This window comes from Schistocerca piceifrons, chromosome 8 (genome assembly GCF_021461385.2).
Source record: "Schistocerca piceifrons isolate TAMUIC-IGC-003096 chromosome 8, iqSchPice1.1, whole genome shotgun sequence".
NCBI classification, from domain to species: Eukaryota; Metazoa; Arthropoda; class Insecta; order Orthoptera; family Acrididae; genus Schistocerca; species Schistocerca piceifrons.
The window spans coordinates 17,233,556-17,258,528 of record NC_060145.1 but is presented as its reverse complement, the minus strand read 5'-3'; the positions used below and the strand labels follow the sequence as shown (position 1 = coordinate 17,258,528).

Genomic DNA, 24,973 nt, shown 5'->3' with positions numbered 1-24,973 from the left:
GTTCTAGCAGTATCTTTTTCCAGCCGCAGCGATGTCGGATATTTGATGTTTTACCGGATTCTTGATATTCACGGTACACTCGTGAAATGGTCGACAGAAAAATCTCCCCACTTCATGGCTACCTCAGAGACGCTGTGTTCCATCCCTCATGCGCCGACTACAACACCACGTTCAAACTCAGTTTAATCCCGATAGTCTGGCATTGTAGCAGCAGTAACCGTTCTAACAACTGCACCAGACACTTGCCTTATACAGGCGTTGCTGACCGCAGCGGCGTATTCTGCCTGTTTACATATCTCTGTATTTGATACGCAAGCCTGTACCAGTTTCTTTGGCGCTTCAGTGTAGTTACATTAATTACAGACGTCTCGGTATCAATTTTGCTTATTCGAGGGCAACTGTAGTAATTTTTGCTCCTAGTACTGCAATTCTTCAGGAGAGAAACTGAAAGTCGTTTCACTCTTTAGAATCCGATTACTGCTTTCGGAGTAGTTACAACGTTTAGAACGCAGGCCTGTTTAGAAATTACACGGACTGCGCGGCCCCTCCCGCCGGAGGTTCGAGTCCTTCCTCGGGCATGAGGGTGTGTGTGTGTTGTTCTTAGCATTAGTCAGTTCGAGTTAGTTAAGTTGTAAGTAGGCTGTTTAGGTTTTTATGTTGGTAACGCCACGTAGCGCTCTGTATGAACATCACTGGCTGTGCTGTGTGCAGCCTGTGGCTGGTTGGCATTGTTGGAATACTCGCTATTGTAGTCTTGGGCAGTTGGAGGTGAGCCGCCAACTGCGCAACGCTACGCGCTGTTCACAGCCAACTGCCCAACACTACAATTGCGAGTATTCCAACAATGCCAACCAGCCACAGGCTGCACACAGCACAGCGAGTGATTTTCATACAGAGCGCTACGTGGCGTTACCAACATAAAACCTAAACAGCCCAGTGTTGCCAATTTAGCGACTTTGTCGCTAGAAATGGCGACTTCTGCCTTCGTCTTAGCGACAAAAAAAAAAAAACTTTTTAGCTACAAAAATTATTTAGCTACTTATCTGGCGACTTTTGGAGTACTGACGACTTTTGAAGTACAAATCAAAACTATTTTGGGCCAGTATTTTCATTAACAAAACTCAAATTTTAACCATAGAATAGGTACTACACTAAATTTGTTCTTGATTTACTAAGTTAAATCAAGTTCTTAGCAGATCATGTAGCATTGTTCAGCATTTAGTAAACCTGAATGTGGGAATTGCGTACAGAGTAAGAAAACCTTGACTATAGAAAATTCATTATTCATTACCCACTAGCCTGTTATCGTCGATAACGTATCGATCTATAATTCTTCAACTTTTGAACTCCCTTTATTTTTCGAATTGACAAATAACATACGTAATATTAAGTATAATAAAATACATTTCTGTCCAGCAACCTCTAATTTTTCGAAATGTTAACTCGCAGTTAAATTATTACCACATGCACAGTGGTAACGCAAGAACAATTCGGTGGGGGTATCTCAGACATTATTACGTTTTAAACAATGAACAATAAGACTGATATCGCGTTACCGAGTGAGTAGATTGTTGCGTGACCTCTAGTTCACCTGAGTTTTAATGTATTTTCAGTGATTATAAATTGGTGAAACTTATGTTGTGGTGGCTTACATAATGGATTTACCGCAGAAGAAGAGCAGTACGCTCAGAAATATCGGGATACGTGGGAAGCAGAACTTGAATTCAATGGGTGGCTGAAACCAGCCGTTGGAGACTTATCCAAGGCAAGATGTCAAGTATGTACAACAGAGTTTGATGCTAAATTGTGTGATATTAGAAAGCATTCGAAAACTATTAAGCATAAACAAAAAATTGATTAAAAGAAAACACAAACCATCTTACCTGTGAAAATTGTTCCGAAAACTACAGTTAGAATAGCAAGCAGAGCAGAAGGCACGCTTTCTTTATTTATTGCTGAACACTGTTCTATTCTAGCTGTAGATCATTTAGGAATACTGTGCAAGAAGGTGTTTTCCGGTGATGAGGACGCTAAAAACATGCAATTACATTGTACAAAGTGCACTAATGTTATAACTAAAGTTTTGGCTCCATATTTTACACAATCATTGGTTGAAGATATAGGTAACCAAAAATACAGTGTACTAATAGATGAATCTACAGATGTATCAATATCTAAAATGCTAGGTACCGTTATACGGTACTATAGTGTAAACAATCAAACCATTAGATCAGCAACTCTCAAACTCGCTGTAGTAGAAACTGCAGATGCAAGAAATCTGGCTGCTGTTCTTGTGAATTCTTTGAAAGATTTCAAACTTCCAATCGCTAATATGGTAGGAATTGGCACAGATAATGCTTCTGCAATGGTTGGAATAAACGATGGGCTTTTCGAACAACTCAAGAGAGAATATGGTTTGAAGCATTTGGTATTGATCCGTTGGATTTGTCACCCTCTTCTGCTTGCAGTGTCACACGCCTCAGTGAATACCATACCTAGAAACATAGAGTTTCTTGTACGGGAAACCTACAATTGGTTCTCCATTTCACCCAAAAGACAAGAGGAATATAAAAAGGTTTATGAGACAATAAATTGTGGAAAACAGCCACTAAAAATTTTGAAGGTCTGTGCAACACGTTGGCTTTCAAATGAACCAGCAACACGAAGAATTCTGGAGCAGTGGGAAGAACAAAAGCTACATTTTTCACTTGCCATGGTTCAAGACAATTGTTACACTTCCGATCTTTTGTACAAGATGCATTGTGACGACTCAAATCATCTTTACATGTTTTACCTTAAACATGCTTTAAAAGACGTACAAATAGCAATAAAAGCTTTTGAAGAAGAAGACAATGACCCCACTAAATTACTTGATACACCTGTATTTCTCATGCAGTCACTCGGACAAAACATAGTTTTTCCAACTGTTGATTTGTTGACAACACCAGTTCCAAGAGAATGTACGAGGGTTATTCCAAAAGTAAGGTCCGATCGGTCGCGAAATGGAAACGACTATGAAAATCCGATAAAGCTTTGCACAGATGTGTTGGGTAGTGTCTCTAGTATAACCCCAGTTAGCATCACGTCGCTCTTCTCATTTCTGAGCTCGCAGTGAGTGCGTAAAGATGTCTAGAAAATAGTGTCTGCCGCCAAGTACGAGGGCCTGGTGAGAAATTTCGCCTGAAGCTATGCAGCCAGCATTACATAACTGTCGTGCTGTTTCGTCTTCACGACAATTCTCAGCCGCATTCTGCAGGGGCAATGAAGATGCTCCTGCATTGTTTTCAAATGGAAATGTGAGATTACCCACAATACAGTCCGCAATTGTCTCCCCCTGAGTTTCATCTCTGGTCACATGAACCGCTGTCTTTGAAGACAACATTTTGACACAGAAAACGAGGTGTAGGCCAGCGTGGAGAATTGGCGGAAAGCACTGGCGGCTGCCTTCTATGATGAGGCTATTGAAAAGTTGGTACAACGCTATGACAAAAGTCTAAGTCAGAACGGCGACTACGTAGAGAAGTAGTTGAAAGGTGTAGCTAATTGTTACAAGTAAAACATTTCTGATGTTCACTGTGGTTTCAATTTGGCAATCAATCGGACCTTACTTTTGGAATAACCCTCGTATGTACGCGAATCCGAACCTTGGCTTTATGTTTGAACAGAAATTGTCTGAGTCAAGTTTGTCTGAAGAAAATAAAGTTTATTTGAAGAAGAGATGCATTCAATTTAGTCTGAAACTCATTAAAGAATTCAACAAAGACTGCCAAGTAACGTTACGATCCTGAAAAAAATGTCAATGCTGAATGTTGAAGAAACAGTAAAAGTGAATAAAAATAATGCAGTAGCGGATGTAGCCAAAGAATTGGGTTTTAGTGGCGATTTCATAGACGGTATGCTGCAAGAATGGCATAATATCAACTTCATTAGGGGGAATAACACTGCTAACACTGTTCGATTTTGGAGTGAGGTTTTGCAGTATAAAAATGCCGCAGGGGAGAATCCTTTTTCTTTGATTTCACAGCTAGCAATGACTGTTCTATGCCTACCGCATTCAAATGCAGAAGTGGAAAGAATATTCAGTTCTATGAACCTTATATAAACTAAACAACGTAACAGATTATCGTTAAAGACAATTAATACTTTGATCATATTGAGAGACCAGCTGAAGAAAGAAAATAAAGATTGTGCATCTTTTGACATACCGTCAGACGTATTGGAGCTTATTGTAACGAACGAAAGTTCCTCTTTTGCGACAAAACCAGTCGAACTGCAACATCATCTTTTGAGCGACGTTCAACCCTCTACATCAACTACAGTTCTGTCAGAGCATGAAACAGAAGAGTTATTCGATCTTCTGAGTGACGACGATGAATAGCTCACATACCGGTATGTATATATTTTGTAACCCAATTTGAGTTCTTGCTTTCTTTTGTTACAAATATAGTTGTATATTTCTAGTATATTTGACTACTGTGATTGATTCAACAATATATGTGTTGCGTAAAAGGAAGCCCCAGCTTAGAAGTTCATGTCAGCTATAAGGTGGGTCAGTGATTTGACATTGGCACCAAATTTCAGCACAATCCTGCCCAAGCCCATCGTGGGCATGTCACACGATGAGACGGTAGTTATACCCCCTCTTACCCAAGTTTCATCCGTTCTTTCGACGGCTCTGCAATGGAGCTCATAACCGTGACACACATAGCGTCGAAATCACGCGGATTCCTAACCGGTGGGCCAGGAAAACAGTTGATACAGACCGCTGCTCAGAATCGACATGAAAAGCACTCAGAAGGTGGCACAAAGGGCGTCGATGAAACCACCCCTTTTGATTCGTGCACATTTCGCTGTCGAAAACGACATCGTGCTGGTGTTACAGCTACGCCCCGCCATAGTTTCACATGGATTCCTGGTGTTACAACAACTGCTGTACAAGCTCTTAACTGACAACACGAGGGTTATTCATTAGTAATGACGTATAATGTAACAAATGAAAGATCGAGCTGTACATCGATGCTTTTTCAGTCGCAACAGCTCCAACGGTAAGTTCAGTCTTAGCGTTTTTCGCCTAACATTGTAGCGATCAAACGAACAATCACAAAATAACGAACGTCCGCCTGTACAGAGAGAGCGGCAGTACCTTTAAACCATGTAAAGGTATATTTCCTGCTACTTATGGTCTGGCTTCGATGTCTCTTCATAGTCAACAGTCGCCAAAAATTTCTCGAAAAATCACCTTACCTCTTACCTGTTACTGCGTATGTCGCCCCGTTTTCGACTAAGATGTGATACTCACAGAACAAGTAAAAGTAGACATTCTCACTATTCCGTCAAGGTACAACATTTTGATCTTCGTCATGCGATGTAACCAATACACATTGATCATCCTGATCAATAGTCTGTAACCCACCTACCTCTCTGGCTAATTAGGCTTTTCTATGTGGCCGTGTACTTAAAGCCCCTAATCTGCGGGGAAAAGGCATCTACTCCGAAGAATAATGCAAAACTGAGAGAAGTAGATGAAGTCATAACCGAATAGCCACTGCTCAGTATTTTAGCAATGACGTTTAGAAACAAAGTTTGGTTAACTTTATATATTTTTAATTACGTAAACTAGTTTTTTAATTAATAGTAGTTAGTGGAAAATTTGGAAGAAACGTTTTCAAAGTATGGCATTAATGAAATAACCAACGGTCGTTAGTTCCTTACCGGAACAAGAGTAATTAAACTGAAACTGAACTTTATACTCGTAAGCAATTTTACGTAAGATTAGTTATTGGCGTCATGACGTATGAACAGCACCTGACGCACACTTTCAAGAAGTTAACAGCACACATCACAGTAGTCAGATAATAATCAAATAACAGACACATAGCCGCGTGGGATTAGCCGAGCGGTCTCAGGCGCTGCAGTCATGGGACTGTGCGGCTGGTCCCGGCGGAGGTTCGAGTCCACCCTCGGGCATAGGTGTGTGTGTTTGTCTTTCGGATAATTTAGGTTAAATAGTGTGTAAGGTTAGGGACTGATGACCTTAGCAGTTAAGTCCCATAAGATTTCACACACATTTGAACATTTTTGAGCAAACACATACAACATATCAATTAAAGTAAGAGTTTTTACTGAATGTGGACAGAAGCTTTTTGTTACGTTACTCACCGTAATACTCACTGTCGTAATTGTAGCAAGCAGAAAGGTTGTTTGAATTTAGCAGTTACTTCGACATTTCTTTGTAATAAAAGTTACAAATTTTGCCAAAAGCTATAAATTAGAACTGCGCTTTGACAATGAAATTCAGTGTCCAAATTCCGTAAAGTTTTATTACCAATTTTTTTATTATGAAAGTTGCTCTAATGAATGAATGAATTAATTAATTAATTAATACTGGCTTTTGCATCTTCTATCTCTGACATCATTCATACTACAGCGAAAGATTTAATTATCAGGTAATTGTCCAAAGTTGTAAAAATTATTGTTGTTGTTGTGGTCTTCAGTCCTGAGACTGCTTTAATGCAGCTCTCCATGCTACTCTATCCTCAGCAAGCTTCTTCATCTACCATTACTTACTGCAACCTACATACTTCTGAATCTGATTAGTGTACACATCTCTTGGTCTTCCTCTACGATTTTTACCCTCCACACTGCCCTCCAATACTAAATTTGTGATCCCCTGATGCTTCAGAACATGTCCTACCACTCGATCCCTTCTTCTAGTCAAGTTGTGCCACAAACTCCTCCCCAATTCTGTTCAACACCTCCTTATTAGTTATGTGATCTACCCATCTAATCTTCAGCATTCTTCTGTAGCACCACATTACGAAAGCTTCTATTCTCTTCTTGTCTAAACTATTTATCGTCCACGTTTCACTTCCATGCATGGCTACACTACATACAAATACTTTGAGAAACAACTTCCTGACACTTAAATCTATACTCAATGTTAACAAATTTCTCTTCTCCAGAAATGCTTTCCTTGTCATTGCCAGTCTACATTTTATATCCTATCCACTTCGACCATCATCAGTTATTTTGCTCCCCAAATAGCAAAACTCCGTTACTACTTTGTCTCATTTCCTAATCTAATTCCCTCAGCATCACCCGACTTAATTCGACTACATTCCATTATCCTCGTTTTGCTTTTGTTGATGTTCATCTTATATCCTTCTTTCAAGACACTGTCCATTCCGTTCAACTGGTCTTCCAAGTCCTTTGCTGTCTCTCACACAATTACAATGTCGTCGGCGAACCTCAAGGTTTTTATTTCTTCTCCATGGATTTTAATACCTACTCCGAACTTTTCTTTTGTTTCCTATACTGGTTGCTCAATATACAGATTGAATAGCATCGGGGAGAGGCTACAACCCTGTCTCACTCCGTTCCCAACCACTGCTTCCCTTTCGTGCCCCTCGACTCTTATAACTGCCATCTGGTTCCTGTACAAATTGTAAATAGCCTTTCGCTCCCTGTATTTTACCCCTGCCACCTTTAGAATTTGAGTGAGAGTATTCCAGTCAACATTGTCAAAAGCTTTCTCTAAGTCTACAAATGCTAGAAACGTGGGTTTGCCTTTCCTTAATCTTTCTTCTAAGATAAGTCTTAAGGTCAGTATTGCCTCACGTGTTCCAAGATTTCTACGGAATCCAAACTGATCTTCCCCGAGGTCGGCTTCTACCAGTTTTTCCATTCGTCTGTAAAGAATTCGCATTAGTATTTTGCAGCTGTGACTTATTAAACTGATAGTTCGGTAATTTTCGCAACTGTCAACACCAGCTTTCTTTGAAATTGGAATTATTATATTCTTCTTGGAGTCTTGTTTTGATAATCTAATAAATTAATGTTCACTTCAATTTCAGTTTTTTTCTGATTACCTCGGTTCATACAAAGGGACAGGAGGGATACTACTTGGATAATGACTAGGAAAATTATTTACGTGACATGCACGAAAACAATGTTATTTAAGCAATAAAATTCCATTTACGCTAGGCAGGCTATTACAATTCTAGCTATATAAAAAGTGTAAACCCTACTTCTCTTCATGATGCCGTTGGTTTACCGAGTGACTTCATTTAGCGGTAAATAGGGCACAGGTCGATCTTCTGGCCATACCATAGCCAATAACAAGGGCCCACAGTACTGTTGATGTTATGTGAATTACTGTTGCTGCATTTGTACTGTACCCAATAAATCCACAGCTTGCCCACATTAAACATCCGCCAAAACAACCAATTCAGTTTTTACTGCTCCGAACCTCGGAAACAGACTTTTTGTCTTCGCACTTTGCATAACCACACCGTGGAATACACGAAACCAACGACACCAATCGTCTCCTTGCGACTCCCAACTGCTACATTTTTGGCGCGCTCGCACGCCCAGCGATAACGCTTTTACAATTTATTACACTCTTTGACAATAGCTTTTTCCCTGACTAGGCCAGCGTGTCTACTTTCAAAATGTCAACATTCCATGCGTATTCTCTTTTTTAAATAACAAACAGAATTTATAACTTGACAACATATTTGCAAGAATAATATTCAGCACAAGTAATAAAGCAAACTTCGCAAAACAAGTAGAAAATGTATGATCATGGATAGAGTTGTGGTGTTACAAGCCTACTTAATAGCGGGTATGTCCACCTTCGACATGGATAACAGCGGCGACGCGTCGTGTCATGGAAGCAAATTGGGAACTTCGTAGATTGCTGGAGGGAGTTGTCACGACATCTGAACACACAAGCTACCTAATCACCGTAAATTCCGGGGGGAGGGGGGGGGGGAGGGGGGGCGTGATGAGCTCTGACGCCACTTTCAATCACATCCCTCGGAAGATGTTCTCCGTAGTTGAGAACGAAACGTCAGTGAGAAGAAGTTCTACAGATCGACCACGGCAACTTAGCCCGGAAGTGTTTACTGATGAAGACATTCCAGATGTGTTCGAGCGGGTTCAGATCTGGCGGTGAGTTTTGGGGGGGGGGGGCGGAGGGGATGTAACCGTCCCCTCACTTACCGACATTAATGACAGTGAAAAATTAAACCGCGTGTACCTAATGGAAAGCAATCGTCATCGAAGTTAATCCGTCGCTAAAGAGGCAGGAAGGGTTACATCTAAATCAAAGGAAAAATGCAAATGAAATTGGTGGAAATTAATTTCGAAAAAGGGTAAAGTTAATAAAGAAAGTAAATGTGCGGTCGTTACGTTAACAATTAACTAGCGTTCATTAGATATTTGAGATTTGGGGAAAATTACGGTCGCCAGTCCTATGGACAACTACTATAATAACTGAAAAAGAAAGGTTAATGCACATACAAATAGCACTAAAAGCGTGGCAACTTAAGGTTGACACGTGTTGTGTGAAAACTGAATGTTTGTCAGAAGTAATAAATTTCGCTACACTCTGACTTAATTTCGCAAAAGAATTAATAAAACCGAAAAATGGAAAGTTAATTTAGTGACAAATTAATAGTGAGCTTTGTTTCTGAAGCACTACGAAATTAAATAAAATAAGGTTAGTCTTGGGCTACCTCAACAATCATTTCAAAAGCTACTTGAATCTACGCAATTTAGAAATAAGAGATTTGACTTTGACCTTGAATTAAATGATTCTGAACAATTAACAATAGTAAAATTTAGTACGTACCAAGCTGAGCTGCAGTCACAGATAAGCTAAAATATGGTAACAAAACTCGCACTCTTAATTTGTGTTTGTGTAATCTAAATATTGTAGCCAGCTATGAATACCTTAACTAAACTTTGAAATTAAAGCAGTGAAATCGAATCATATTACTTTAATGCTGGCGTTTGAATTTCGACGACACTCGGGTTCATTCCGGAAAAGGAAGGGACCCTGCTTGTTAATGCAATTGGGACAATGAGCAACAAAGATTCCTGTTATGTTGCTGTAAATTTGTGAGGCAAATGGAACAATTTTAAAAGCTGTCTTCCATGTTGGTTGATTGAAGGTTTGAAGCCGTCGATCGAGGAGATGGCGACAGTCACTCATTGTCGGCCGACGCTGTTGCAGAAGCTGGATGTTGGCGCGCCTTCTTCTCGATACGGTCACCAGGCGAAACGGGCTCTTGATGTGTGCAGCTAATGCTTCCCGTCCGCGACACCGTGTCGGAAACTATCATAGCAAGTCGAGCGCAATTACATGTTGCCAAACCGCGAAAGCGCGGCAACTCGCGGGAGCGTCACACAACACACCTGCTCCACTGCACCACCCCAACCAGACTCTCTCTGCCCGCGCTCCACGCGGCAGAGTTAACACTACCAAAGATCCTAAACACTTTGGTCCTCCACACGACCTATCGATGTAATCGTTCGATAGCATAGTTTTCCCTAGGCAAGACCCAGCGTAAAAATACAAATAATATTTACAATTCAAAGCAATTATACATCGACATATATACATCGACATATATCCATTATATATATATATATATATATATATATATATATATATATATATATAATTATAAAGATTGTTCCCCTTTAGGAGAGCGATTGAACTTGAATTCATAATTTCATCTTCGGATGTTTTTCTTCTTTGCTTCCCAAAACCTCCTCATCCTCTCAGAATGCTCCTTCTTCCGTTCCTCTGTCCATTTTTTACCGGGCTGACGCGATGTTCTTTCCCCAAACCTCACACTTGTGATTTTATGCCGGCACTCGGTGCGATCTTCGAGATTTTTTATGTTGATCTGCTGTAGATCCCTCTGGACTTCTTTCAGCCATTCTGTGCCACATTTACTCCTTGTTATAACGTTGAATAATTTCTTTGCCCTTCTGGAGTCTTCCATCCTGTAGATGTGTGTATAAAATTTGGCTCGGCGCTTTCTGACTTCATCTGTTACTATGTTGATCTTTCTATAGAGTTCGTTTTGTGGTCTCTTCATCCAAATGCCATTTTTGTTGATTGGACCGTAAATCTTCCTGAGAATTTTTCTTTCCTGCTTTTCTATTTCCTTAATTTTTGAATGACCGTCAATCACCATTGTTTCAGCTGCATAGATTGCTTCTGGAAGAATCACTGTCGTATAGTGCCTTAATTTTGCGTCTGTCGAAATGCACTTCTTGTTGTAATGCGCCCATGTTAGCTTGTAGGCCTTCTGGAGCTTGGTGATTCTTTGTTCATTGGCAATTCCGTTTAATCCTGAGGACTGTACAGTTTCACCGAGGTATTTAAAATGGCAGACTTGGGCAATTTTACCATATTTTGTTATTATATACATATATACATATATATATATATATATATATATATATATATATATATATATATACAAATAGTAAAACAATTACAATATATAAGGACACAGAAATGTCATATCTTCAGGTAACAAAATAAGGAAAACAATTTATAGTACAATAGACGGAAATAGGAGGATTCGCGTTTCCGGCGTTGTAGGGGGAGGCAGCATCTTAATTGCAGCTCACTCATTTTCCCTCGAACCACTCCATCACACTGCTGGATTTGTGACATGGCGCATTATCTTGCTGAAAAATGCCACTGCCATCGGGAAGCACGATCGTCCTGAAGGACTGTAAGTGGTCTGTAGCCAGTCTACGATAGACCTTGGCTGCCTTGCATGAGCTCCACTGGACCCGTGGATATCCACGTGAATGTTAACCAGAGTATAATGGAGTCGCCGACAGCTTCTCTCTGTCCCGCAGTACAAATGTCAAGCAGGGGTCTCCCTGGAAGAAGGCCGATTCGCGCCTATCCGTCGGCGTGATGAGGAAGGTGTCATGATTCATCAGACGGTGCAATGCTCTGCCACTGAGCCAACGTCCAGTGCCGATGATCACCTGTCCATTTCAGTCGTAGTTGCCGATATCGTGGTGTTGACATTGGTTCATGCATGGGTCGTCGGCTGCGGAAACCCATCGTCAGGAGTGTCGGCGCGCTGTGTGTTCAGACACACTTGTACTCTGACCAGCATTACTGTCTGATGTTAGCTCCGCCACAGTTCGCCGCCTGTCCTGTTTTACCAGTCTGCCCAGCCTACGACGTCCGACATATGTAAAGAGTGGTGGTCGCCCAATACCACGACGTCTAGGCATGGTTTCACCGTGATTTCGCCACCTGTTGAAGCCGCTCACCACGGCAGTCCTAGAACACCCGACAAGTCGTGCAGTTTCCGAAACTCTCGTGCCGAGCCTTCGGGCCAATGGCTCGCCTTCCCGATTCCACACACGGACAGCACGCTCACTGTTACTACATGCACCGTGCGTGTATGTAACTAGAAGTCATTCCTCGTCAGGAGACGCTGCTATCGCCTGGACTGTTCTGTGTTGGTAGTTGGTCGGTGGTCGTAATGATCTGGCCGATAGTGTACTTACTCCTTAGGGAAATGCCGCTACAAAAGGAACTATGCGACCAAGGCACACGACCGCAACCGGCCTATTGTTGGTAGGCAAGACACAGCATGTTTTCTCGGAAGTGCCCCAAGGAAGTGTTTTGGATTCCTTACTGCTCATATTGTACGTTAATGACTTAACCAAAAATACTAACGGTCATAGTCAGGGGTCAATCATTATGAGATGGATAGATGGTGCGATGGTGCACGCACCCGACTCGTGAGTAAGGTTAAAATTGCCACCCTACCATGTAGGTTAGATTTTCTGCGTTTTCGGCAGACAAGTTCATGCAGATTTCGGTTCCTCTGAACGTCTGTATTTCCTGCGCGTGGCACGTTCTCCCCTACTATTGCAGCCACTTCATTTGTTATATTTACAAGTCTACCTCTGAATTTCTACCGTTTATTTCATTGTAGGGCCCTCATAAGACGGAGGATAAGTGAAGAAATTCGGCCGCGCGGGATTAGCCGAGCGGTCTCAGACGCTGCAGTCATGGACTGTGCGGCTGGTCCCGGCGTTGGTTCGACTCGTCCCTCGGGCATGGGTTTGTGTGTTCGTCCTAAGGACAATTTAGGTTAAGTAGTGCGTAAGCTTAGGGACTGATGACCTTAACAGTTAAGTCCCATAAGATTTCACACACATTTGAACATTTGAAGAAATTCGTATCTTCGTACGAGATCTTATGTCCGTTAGTTCGGCTATCACTGACTTTTCCAGTTTCCTTAATATTGTGTGAGGCTAACACATCAGCTGTTTATGCGAAGCCAAGGAGCAGCGTCCGAGTTTCTTTCCAGATATCGTCCAGCGCTCGGTCCTTAGAAACGTTACTATCGACGGGACACTGAACTCTTATTTTCCTTCAGACTTTGCACGAACTGCGTTATTATGTTGGGTCGATACAATCAGAATACTAATATGCTAATTTCTCTCTCTCTTTTCTGCAGGATTCACTCTTCTCTCCTTCGGCAGGCTTCCGCCTGCTCTGCAAATGATGTTTATACTTTCCGGCTCTGCCGACGGGTGTCGGGAGTATATGGAAGACGAAGCCTTGCGGACCTTGATCGACTCCCGGGACCGGAAGTTCGACCTCGTCATACTGGAGACGTTCTTCAACGAGTGTCTGCTCGCCTTCGCGCACAAGTTTGGGACTCCAGTCGTGCAGGCGGTCGCTTTAGGCGGTGGAGCCAGCTGGATGAACGACATGGTCGGGAACCCCTACCCGCTGGCCTACGTCCCTGAAACCTGCCTACCGTACACCAGCAACATGAACCTCCTCCAGCGTGCCAACAACGTCTTCACCTCATCGCTTTTCAGACTTTACCGCCAGTTCTTTTATCTCCCAGCTATGGACAGAGTGGTCAAGGAGTACTTCAAAGACATTACGGTGCCTCCTGTAGCGGAACTAGAGCGCAATACTTCCCTCTTGCTGCTCAATTCGCACTTCAGCTTCCAATACGCGAGGCCGTTCGTACCAAACGCCGTGGAGGTCGCCGGTATGCACATCAGACCCCCTAAGAAACTTCCACAAGTAAGTTGTGTACATTTTTCTCATATCTGTAAACATTAGCACGTATTAATACTTACTCCTTACGGGAAATGAAGGTACAAACGGAACTATGCGACCAAGGCACACGACCGCAAACGGCCTATTGTTGGTAGGCAAGACAAAGCATGTTTTCTCGGATGTGCCCCAAGGAAGTGTTTTGGATTCCTTGCTGCTCATATTGTACGTTAATGACCTAGCCAAAAATACTAACGGTATTATTTATTTTATTTACACGTCTAGATCCGTAGAACCAAATTGAGGAGCAAACCTCCAAGGTCATGGAACGTGTCAGTACATGAAATTACAACATAAAATTAATAACAGCTAAAATAAAATGCTTATGAACCCAAAAAAAGTCAACCGCTAAGTTTCAGTGAACGTGATCAACAATATAACATAGCAATCAGCTTAATTCTTCAAGCATCTCCTCTACAAAATAGAATGAGTGACCCATGAGGACACTCTTCAGTTTCGATTATAAAGCGCGTGAATTGCTGCTAAGATTTTTGAATTCTTCTGGTAGCTTACTGAAGATGGGTGCTGGAGTGTATTGCACACCTTTCTGCACAAGAGTTAGGAAAGTGCGATCCAAAATGCCAGATTGGATTTCTGCCTAGAATTAACTGAGTGAAAGCTGCTAATTCTTGGGAATAAGCGGATATCGTTAACAAGAAACGACAGTAAGGAATATATGTACAGGGTGTCCCATTTATCTTGACCACCCTAAATAACTGTTTGTCCAGATGCAAATTAAAAAAGTTTGAAGCAAATGTTCTTTAGACGACAGGGGGACATCAATCGGCAAGATTGCCTTCGTTGTAGCTTTGTTTTTTACAAAGATATGAACGGCGGTATGACTTTCTCAAATGGCACCCTGTATTTTTTATTCGGTAATTCATTTCCTCTCCTAAAGACCTATTAAAAAGTGTATCACAGTGTACCACTCACTGAAACACAACGTTATTAATTACATAACAAACATTGTCTTTGAGCCCGGAATCAAAAACTCGTCCACTTGCTGGAGTTGTCAGAAACCAAATGAAAACCAAGTAAAATCATAACACAAAATTGACTTTGACTCTCCTGTACCATTGCCCAGGTGTAAACATTCAAAGGTGTTCAAAGTGGTGACCCTGGACACCGATACACTGGTGCACTCGTTGAATGAAAGAATTATTTATACTGCTTCCAGTGTTGGCTGCTAAAGAGCGATACGTTCCTACTGTCCTCTGGAGTTGTTGGAATGTCGCGATACACAACGTCTTTAATGCATCCCCAAAGAAAAAAGTCCAGAGGATTTAAATCAGGAGACCTAGCAGGCTAAGTAACTGTTCCTCCTCGACCAACCCATCTGGCAGGATACCTTCGGTTCAGAATACAACGTGCACGCAAGGCATTATGTGCTGGACATCCACCGTGTTGATACCACATAAGTATTCTGGTTCTTAGCGGCACTTCGTCTAGAACAAGAGGAAGAATTCGTCTGGGGAAGTCCGCATACGCTGTGCCGTTTAGACTAACATTGATGAAATAAGAGCCAATAACTGTAGTACGAAGCATCCCACACCAGACGTTAACTCTTCATTGACGCTGATGTTCCACCTGTCTAAGCCATTGTGGGTTGTCGCTGGACCGATAATGCATGTTCCTTGTATTTACGTCTCCTTTGAGAAGGAACATTCATCGATAAATATAACATTGGAAAAGTAGTTCGGGTTGGCGAGGATTTGCTGCTGTGCCCACTGACAGAACTGTACACAAATCTGGAAATCATTCCGATGCAGTTCTTGATGTAGGTTTACATGGTAAGGATGCAACCAGTGACGTGTAAGAATACGATGTACACTGGCTTTAGGAATGCCAATCTCGTGTTCGAGCTGTCGTGTGCTCACTTGTGGATTCATAGCAACGGAAGCGAGAACAGAACTTTGGCAACTTCGTCTGTGCGAATGCTACATTTTCTCGCTCGCTCGCTCGCTCTAAAACTCTGGCTCCGTATGCCAGGTGTGGGGGCAGTTTAAGCAGCGGAGCTGCTGTTCCTGCGGCGCCCTCTTTGGGGTGCAGTGGGACCTAACGTGTTGAGCTGTCCTCACTGGGTGTCGTTGATTGTGACGCCTTTTGTTTCTATATCGGGCTGCAAGAGAAGACTACTCTCGCAGTAGGTCGGTCCAACGTGCCGTTGGCCTGTGGTGGACCTGGTGGCCCAGACCAGGGATGAGGCGGCTGCGAGAGTGTTCTGCATTGCTGTACAACACTCTGGCGATTTGCCGGAAGCGATCCCGCAGGAAAGGGATGCCAGCTTCCTCGTCGGGTAGCGAGGCGGCTTGTGGAGCGCAAGTCGCAGCGCCCTATTTTGCACGCGTTGGAGCGTCGCAATGAGCGTCGCTGCCGCGTTACCCCACACCACGGCCGCGTATTCCAGTACCGGCCGGACAAGGGACAGATACAGGGTGAGGCCGTGGCGCGGAGGAAGTGTCGATGAGGGGTTGAGCAGTGGGTAAAGCGCACGAAGGCGCCCCACTGCCCGCCCTCTGACGTCTCGGACGTGTGGCAGCCACGTCAGGTGCCTGTCCAACGTCACCCCGAGGTATTTGCCGGTCCGCAACCGTGGGATGGGGCCCCCCACGATCGTGACCGGCGGCGGGTCCGGCGGCAGCCTCTTTCTGCTGGAGACGACACCCTGACTCTTCGCAGCGTTGAACTTCAAGCGCCATTTCGTGGACCAGGCGCCCAGGACGTCACATCCGAGCCGGAGGCGGCGGCGCATCTCGGCCGCGTTCGTGCTGCGGGTGAACAACGCCGTGTCGTCGGCATAAAGTGCCAATTCCACGCGTGCCACCCGCGGGGCGTCGGCGGTGTACAGGGAGCACAGCAAGGGGCCAAGGACCGACCCCTAAGGCACTCCCGCTCAAATCTACTCCGACGTGGAATGTGCGTCCCGAGAGATACGAGCGCAGCAGGACCACGTGCGACGTCGGTACTCCGTGCACAAAAAGTTTGTAGACGAGTCCGTCGTGCCACACGCAGTCGAAGGCCTCGGAGACGTCGAGAAGCACCGCCCCTAGGTACTCCCGCGTCTCCAGCGCTCGCGTCGCCTGCTCCACGAGGCGCAACAGCTGCTGGGTGGTCGAGTGGCCGCTCCGGAACCCGAACTGTTCCTCGGGGATGAGTTGCTGTTCCGTCACGTGGCGTGGCAGCCGCTCCACGTACAACCTCTCAAAGACTTTTGAGGGGGACGAGAGCAGGCTGATCGGCCGGTAGTGGAGTACCATCATATGGTTGCCCGAATCATCAGCGAACCCTGTCATTCTTCGCTCTTGTGTCGTAAACTTGGCCAGAAGTTGGAAGCTGTGAGACACGAGAATCGCCCGACCAAATGACGCGCTCCCACCGTTCAACAGCCGAGGTTTTGTGTCTTCGGGACCATTTCTTCCTGTTACGGGCATTTGCGTCCCCTGGTTATGGAGCACCTTCGTGTTGTTTAAGTGCTGACAGGGTTCGGGACTGAGACACCCACTTCTACAGTGACTTTCGCAGCGGTCATCCTCTTACTTTTCGTCACAATCCTCTTCAGTGACCGTGTGTCACGATCGGTCAACACACACGTTCGACCGCGTTGTGACTCAGCGGATGGCGTTTCTCCGTTTTCCCCGCATGCGGTATAAATCTTCGATACGGTGCCTCTTGAAACACCACACTCTTCGGCTCCCTCGGTTACGGAATCACCCAGTAGACGAGCAGCAACAACGTGCCCACGTTGGGAAAAAATGGTTCAAATGGCTCTAAGCACCATGGGACTTAACATCTGAGGTCATCAGTCCCCTAGAGTTAGATATCCTTAAACCTAAGTAACCTAAGGACAGCACACACACGGCGACACGGACGGGGGACTGCGTCCAGGCGACGCTGGGTGGGAATGTGGGTCGGTCGAGGAAGTCCGCGCAGGTGTTGTAAACACTGTGTCCGGATGGCGCAGTGGTTCACACAACAGCCTAGCAATCTGCAGATCCCAGGTTCGAATCTCGATGTGGCACACATTTTCACTCTCCGCCGCTGCTGCCGCAGAAAGTCCTTATGCAGCTGACATCAACAGTTCGTCCCACTTCCTCTCCTTTCTCCCTGCTCCACCTTTAATTTACTTAATATGTGTCACAGGTGCAGATACCGAGTAGTATCTGTTCTTTCCGACATGTTCGAAAAAACAGTCACTACGCATTCATATAACACTTGAATACATTCACAATTGAATACTTCTTATCTATTTTTTCGGAATAATTGTTGTTATTGTTGTGATCTTCAGTCCAGAGACTGGTTTGATGCAGCTCTCTATGCTAGTCCATCCTGTGCAAGCTTCTTCGTCTCCGAGTAACTACTGCAACTCATACCATTCTGAATCTGCTTAGTGTATCCATCCCTTGGTCCCCCTCTACGATTTCTTATCCTCTACGCTACCCTCCAGTACTAAATTGGTAATGCCTTGATGCCTCGGAACATCCGATCCCTTCTTCTGGTCAAGCTGTGCCACAAATTCCTCTTCTCCCCAATGCTCCCCTCCTCATTAGTTATGTGATCTACCCATCGAATCTTCAGCATTCTTCTGTAGCACCATATTTCGAAAGGTTCTGTTCTCTTCTTGTCTAAATTATTTATTGTCCATGTTTCACTTCCATACATGGCGACACTCCATACAAATATTTTCAGAAAAGGCTTCCTAACCCTTACTTCTATACTCGATGCTAACAAATTTCTCTTCTTCGGAAACGCTTTCTTGCCATTGACAGTCTACATTTTATACCCTCTCTACTTCGGCCGTCATCAGTTATTTTGCTCCCCAAATAGCAAAACTCTTTTACCACTTTAAGTTTCTCATTTCCTAATCTAATTCCCTCAGCATCACCCGACTTAATTCGACTACATTCCATTATCCTCGTTTTGCTTTTGTTGATGTTCATCTTATATCCTCCTTTCAAGACACTGTCCATTCCGTTCAACTGCTCTTCCAAGTCCTTTGCTGTCTCTGATAGAATTACAATGTTATCGGCGAACCTAAAAGTTTTTATTTCTTCTCCATGGATTTTACTTCCTGCTCCAAATTTTGCTTTTGTTTCCTTTACTGCTTGCTCGATATACAGATTTAATAACACTGAGGATATGCTACAAACCTGTCTCTATCCCTTCTCAACCACTGCTTCCCTTTCGTGCCTGCCGTCTGGTTTCTGCTCAAACTGTAAATAGCCTTTCGCTTCCCTGTGTTTGATCCCTGCCACCTTCAGAATTTGAAAGAGAGTATTCCGGTCAACATTGTCAAAAGCTTTCTCTAAGCCTACATATTCTAGAAACGTAGGCATTTCGGAATAATTATACAAATACAAATAATGAGAGTAATTTTAAATTGAAATTACAGTTTCAAATGAAATTGGAAATACATCTTGTGTCAGTTTTATATATTAGTTCTGTTTGTGAATTAATATAAGAGTGAATTAGAATTTTAGATCTACAGTTTTGATTACAGTGGGTCACCTCTACATGATGGTAGATATGAAAGTCTAATTAATTCTTATGCAGGGTGTATCAAAAAGAATCATCCGATTTTTAAAAATGTTGACTATTATGTTGTTTGAGATATGTGCGTGAAAAATGTACTGTTGGAAAGAAAAAACTCCAGTTTTACATGGTTCCGCTAGGTAGCAGCAGTGTGCACCCACTCCAGTTCTGGTAAAAATGGTGTTGCGACAACAGAGAGCGTTTTGTGTCCTACGTTTTGCGCAGTGCCGGTCAGCAATAACTGTTCAGTGAGACTTTCGTACTAGGTACGCTGTGGATCCTCCTACAGCACAGAGCATTACACGATGGTATGAACAATGCCGAGAAACAGGTTGTTAGTGTAAAGGTAAATCGCTGGGCCGTCCCCAAGTGTCTGGCACAGACGTCGAAAGCATCTGTCATAGTTTCACAAGGAGTCCGCAAAAATCCGTTCGCCGTGCAACTCGACTGCTCAACATCACCCGATGTCTGTCTGGCGTCATACACATGAAACCATGCAAAAGACAGCTACTGCAAGTTCTTCGCTAAGGCGACAAACAACAACGAGTGGAGTTGTGTAATTTCGTTCTTGGCAAGATGGAGGATGACAGTCTTCTTCCACACATAGTGTTTAGTGACGATGCAACATTCCATTTGCATGTAAGGTGAACCGTTATAAAAGTGAGAATATGGGGTACGGAACAACCACATGAAGTTGTACAACATGATAGGGAATCTCCAAAATTTAATGTCTTTTGTGCAGTTTCAGGGAAAAGGTGTATGGTCCATTTTTCATTTCCGAGACAATGTTACAGGAAGCACATGTCTCGATATGCTTGGGAACTTCCTTTTCCCACAGTTGTAGACTGATTCGAACGATTTCATCTACCAACAGCATGACGCACCGCCACAATGGTATTTGGAAGTGCGGGAATTTTTAAATCAAAGGATTATTGAACGATGGATCTGTTGCACTGGTGCAAATTATTCAGTCTCACATTACTGGCCTTCAAGGTTGCCAGACTAGACTGTGTGTGATTATTTTTTGTGGGTTTTTTTTAAAAAAATTCAGTTTATGTGGCTCCGTTACCAACAACAATGAATGAACTGAGACATAGCATAACAGCAGCTGTGGAAGCAGTAACTCAAGACATGCTAGCTGCAATGTGGAAACAATTTGAATACCGCATTGGCATGTACCGTGCATCTCAAGAGGGGCATATTGAACACCTATGAGAAGGCATGAGGAAAAAAAAACTTTTTGAGTTCCCTATTAATCAAAAAACAAAATTCATTGTATATATTTATTAGTTTCAGAAATATAGACGTACCAAATCGGATGGTATTTTTTGATACACCCTGTATTAGTTCATAAACAGAACTAATATATAAAACTGAAACAGATTTATTTCATAACATGAATACATGAATTTTAGAGTATTGTATTTTACAAGATATGATCACTCCCATTAGAACTGGATCACACTTGAAGATAGCCGTAAACTATCCAGGGAAAGCCTACTAAATAAATTCTAATAACTGCTTTTAAACGCTGCCTCTAGGAAAATACTACAACGCCCTACGTATAGCTCCCATAGGGATCATGAGGTCAAGATTACATTAATTACAGCATACACAGAGGCACTGAAACAGTTATTTCCCCATCGATCCTTGAATGGAATGGGGAAAAATCCTGGAGGTTACTCTCTGGCTTGCATCTCACAGTGGTTTACAGATTATAGATGTAAATGTTGACACAGTCTCTCGTGGGATGACGTAATGATCACGTTTGCTGACCAGTCAACTGTCGGCTGCGGGAGGCCACTACACCAGGAGTTTCGGCAGTCAGTTGCTCCTGATAAAGGTCCAAATGGCTCTGAGCACTATGGGACTTAACATCTGAGATCATCAGTCCCCTAGAACTTAGAACTACTTAAACCTAAGTAACCTAAGGACATCACACACATCCATGCCCGAGGCAGGATTCGAACCTGCGACCGTAGCAGTCGCGCGGTTCCGGACTGAGCGCCTAGAACCGCGAGACCAACGCGGCCGGCCCTGATGAAGGTGACAGTGGTGATCGTCAAAAGCTTGAGGTTGTATTTCACGTGGCCAGAAAACGAAGAACATTTACACAAGGACGTCGTCGCGAGAAGGGTCATTCTCACCTTGCTGCAGTATCTTGAACTGTTCATGAAATACTCTGGGTGTGTAACTTACTGACTGTGAACACAACCAGCACTAAAGGAAAAGGAATTAAAGTTTAGGGGGAAAAAATAAAATTGCTCAACTTGACCAATGGCAGTGTTTATCTATTAGAGATGGTAAAGGACTAAGAAAATAGTGGAACCGAACAGTGTCATAGAAAGATAACATGAATATTAAATAGTAATATGATGAGTGTAGTTGAATTAAATCAGGTGATGTAGGGGAGTTTTAGGTTAAGCAATGAGAGGCAAAATGTAGTAGATGGGTGTTGTTATTTGGACTGGAAACTAACTGGCGCCTGCAAAGTAGAGGCCAGATTGGCAGTAACGAGAAAAAAGTTTTCTGAAAAAGAGGCATACGTTAACAGAGAATGTAAATTTTAGCAGATCTTTTTGGAAGCATTTCTGTAAAACTTTCGTCATATGGAACTGATACGTTTATGGTAGAACAGATAGGAACAGAATACAAGCTTTAGAGGGGTACAGGAATTCTGAAGATTAGATGGGTACATGGGCTAACCAGTGCAGAGATAATCAATCAAATCGGCGAGAGAATGGATTTATAGTAAAAATTGATCAGAAGAATACATCCTGAGCCATCAAGGAATAGTTAATTTGGTAATGAAGCGTCCCTGGTACTGGGGGGAAGTAAATTCTTGAGAGCAAGACTGAATGCAATAAGCAAGCTGAAATGTATGCAGGTCGCAGTAGTTTTGCAGACATGAAGAAAGTTGCACAGGAGAGATTGGTGCTGAAAGTTACGTTAATCCATAATTTCGAAAAAGACCACGAGTGAAGAGTGATAACTTGTACTGCGAGGAAAAACTTAAAATTATATTTTACTACAATTATAGCGAAACTGTGAACCGAACATTATCGCAATGTGTCGTCTACAGAGATGCGTTTCATTCCAGGACCTGCAAAAATTTCTGGATGCTGCAACAGACGGTGTGATCTACTTCAGTTTGGGTAGCGCCGTACAAAGTGCAGACTTGCCAGAAGACATAATTAACGTCTTCCTCGGTGTGTTCTCCAAGCTCAAAGAGAAAATCATCTGGAAGTTTGAAACAGATACTCTCGCCAATCCGCCAGACAACCTCAAGATTGGAAAATGGTTTCCTCAGAGTGATATACTAGGTAAGTCTGTATACCTGCCGTTTGCCTGTAATAAGAATTACAAAACATCCTCAGTATCGCCTGCCTTTTTTTTTTAATTCACTCTCCCACGTTTGCTTCTTCACCTATATTGTCATTCATTATTAAAGATCAATAATATTCTAGTGAATCACCTTTTCTTTCCCCTTCTTCCACTCTCTCCAGCATCCTCAAGTGTACTTCTGAGTGGACGAACATATCGATAATATGGCGTCGATGAGACGATCACATCAATGATCAACACCACTCGCCAGCAAAGAACATGAACCGTATTGAACTTTTTTGATAGTTCTTAAATACTTTTGAGTCACTCTACTAGGTTCATGTACATTTATGTGAGGTACGTAATCTGGCAGTCATCGATTCTCCAGTTAATTCTCCAAGTTCTATTTGGCAAACTAAGCATTACGAGCAACAGTAAAGCAAATACAATGTAAGACCAAAAAAAGACGCATCACGAAGGAATTATCCAAATGGGACGCAATTCGGTAGATATGAGGTACATTTATAGACAAATCAATGATTAAAATTTCAGAAAAATTTGATGATCCATTCAGGAGGAAAAGCTTCACAAATTGGGTTAGTAAATAACACGCTGGTCCACATCTGGCCCTTACGCAAGCAGTTATTCGGCTTGGCATTGATTTATATGTTTGTCGGATGGCTCCCCGTGGGACATCTTGCCAAATTGTGTCCAACTGACGCGTTAGTGCTTCATCAATCTGTGGAACAAAAAAAGTTTCAAAGTGCACAGCGAGTACGCTCCACAGCAGTGAAAGCAGCCATTTTAACTGTGCACTGCACTGGCGCTCCCGGTGGCGGAATGAGGTACTGATTCACAAGCTTGTGGCTGCTTGCAACAAAATGACACATCTACAGATTTCGTAAGTTATCTCAATAAATTTCTATATCATTACAAAGTTTTAAAGTCTTTTTTTAATCATAAAGACAATTTCTCACAAGGTTAACAACTGTGCCGTGATTAGCTTGACGTGGACTAACCGACCTTTGCTTCAGGTGAACAAAACTGAGTCTGGAGGTTTCACGGAACAAAATTATTTATTTCGGTAACAGTGTCTGCCGAACAGATTGGAAGAGCGGCTTCTCTCTTAAGTTGCGTACCAATCCGAACGTTAAACTCGCAGGTGAAACGTTCTAAACGCGCATATAAATCAGCAGAGGCGAAACAAAATATGGACGTTGTCATAGTTAATAAAATGGAAATAACAGAATCATACACAATTTCACATGTCAAAGAATAAACAATACAACAGAACACTAGACATGCTATGAAACCTAGCGTCCCCTTACAAACGGTCATAAATTGTCTTCTCTGTTCATCAACATGCTTGAGAATTTCTGATGTTACTTTCTTTCTTTCTCAGGTCACAAAAATATAAAAAATTATCAGTTGCTGCTTATTAATTCCTTACAATCAGTCATAAATTGTTTTCTCTTTTTATCAACATGCTTGACAATTTCTGATGTTACTTTCTTTCTTTCTTTCTCAGCTCACAAAAATATAAAGTTGTTTATGACTCACGGAGGAATGATGGGTTTGCAAGAAGCTCTCCATAATGGCGTGCCTCTACTTGGATTTCCTGTGTTTGGTGACCAAACACCAAATCTTATCAAAGCACAAGAGTCTGGATACGGCATTATGCTCAACTTTAACAATGTCACTGAAGAATCTTTGAATTGGGCTCTAAAAGAAATTCTCACAAATCCAAGGTAATGTTTCTACAGATTACTTTAAATCTGCTTGCACAAGAACGTAAGTAGATACTTTCTTTATTGCTGTCTCAGCTGTTGGAAGCTCTCAAACAGTTGAGACTGGTGCTTGAAACTCTTAGGATGTAGCTTTCACAGTAGATAACAAATTATCATGTACTACATGCTACTCCGGCCGCTGTGGCTGAGCAGTTCTACGCGCTTCAGTCCGGAACCACGCGGCTGCTACGGTCGCAGGTTCGAATCCTGCCTCAGGCATGGATGCGTGTGATGTCGTTAGGTTAGTTACGTTTAAGTAGTTCTAAGTCAAGGGGACTGATGACCTCAGATTATAAGTCCCATACTGCTTGGAGCCATTTGAACTACATGCTGCCTAAGGGTTTTCTGGTGTTACATCTGGCTAGTTCTAAATACTCTGCCACATAAAACTGTAGATAACACATGGCGCTTCAGC

The 24,973-nt window shown here is 42.8% G+C and overlaps 1 protein-coding gene across 2 annotated transcripts in view; it reads left to right on the top strand.

Annotated features, from left to right (window-relative positions):
- Positions 1-24,973, top strand: part of LOC124711662 (UDP-glucosyltransferase 2-like) — a 65,271-nt gene that overhangs the window by 20,723 nt on the left and 19,575 nt on the right. For both annotated transcript variants that reach the window (XM_047241853.1, XM_047241852.1), the window contains 3 exons: positions 13,302-13,885; positions 22,548-22,770; positions 24,300-24,519. In XM_047241853.1, coding sequence (XP_047097809.1) covers positions 13,302-13,885; positions 22,548-22,770; positions 24,300-24,519 — 1,027 coding nt within the window. The remainder of the gene's footprint in view (positions 1-13,301; positions 13,886-22,547; positions 22,771-24,299; positions 24,520-24,973) is intronic.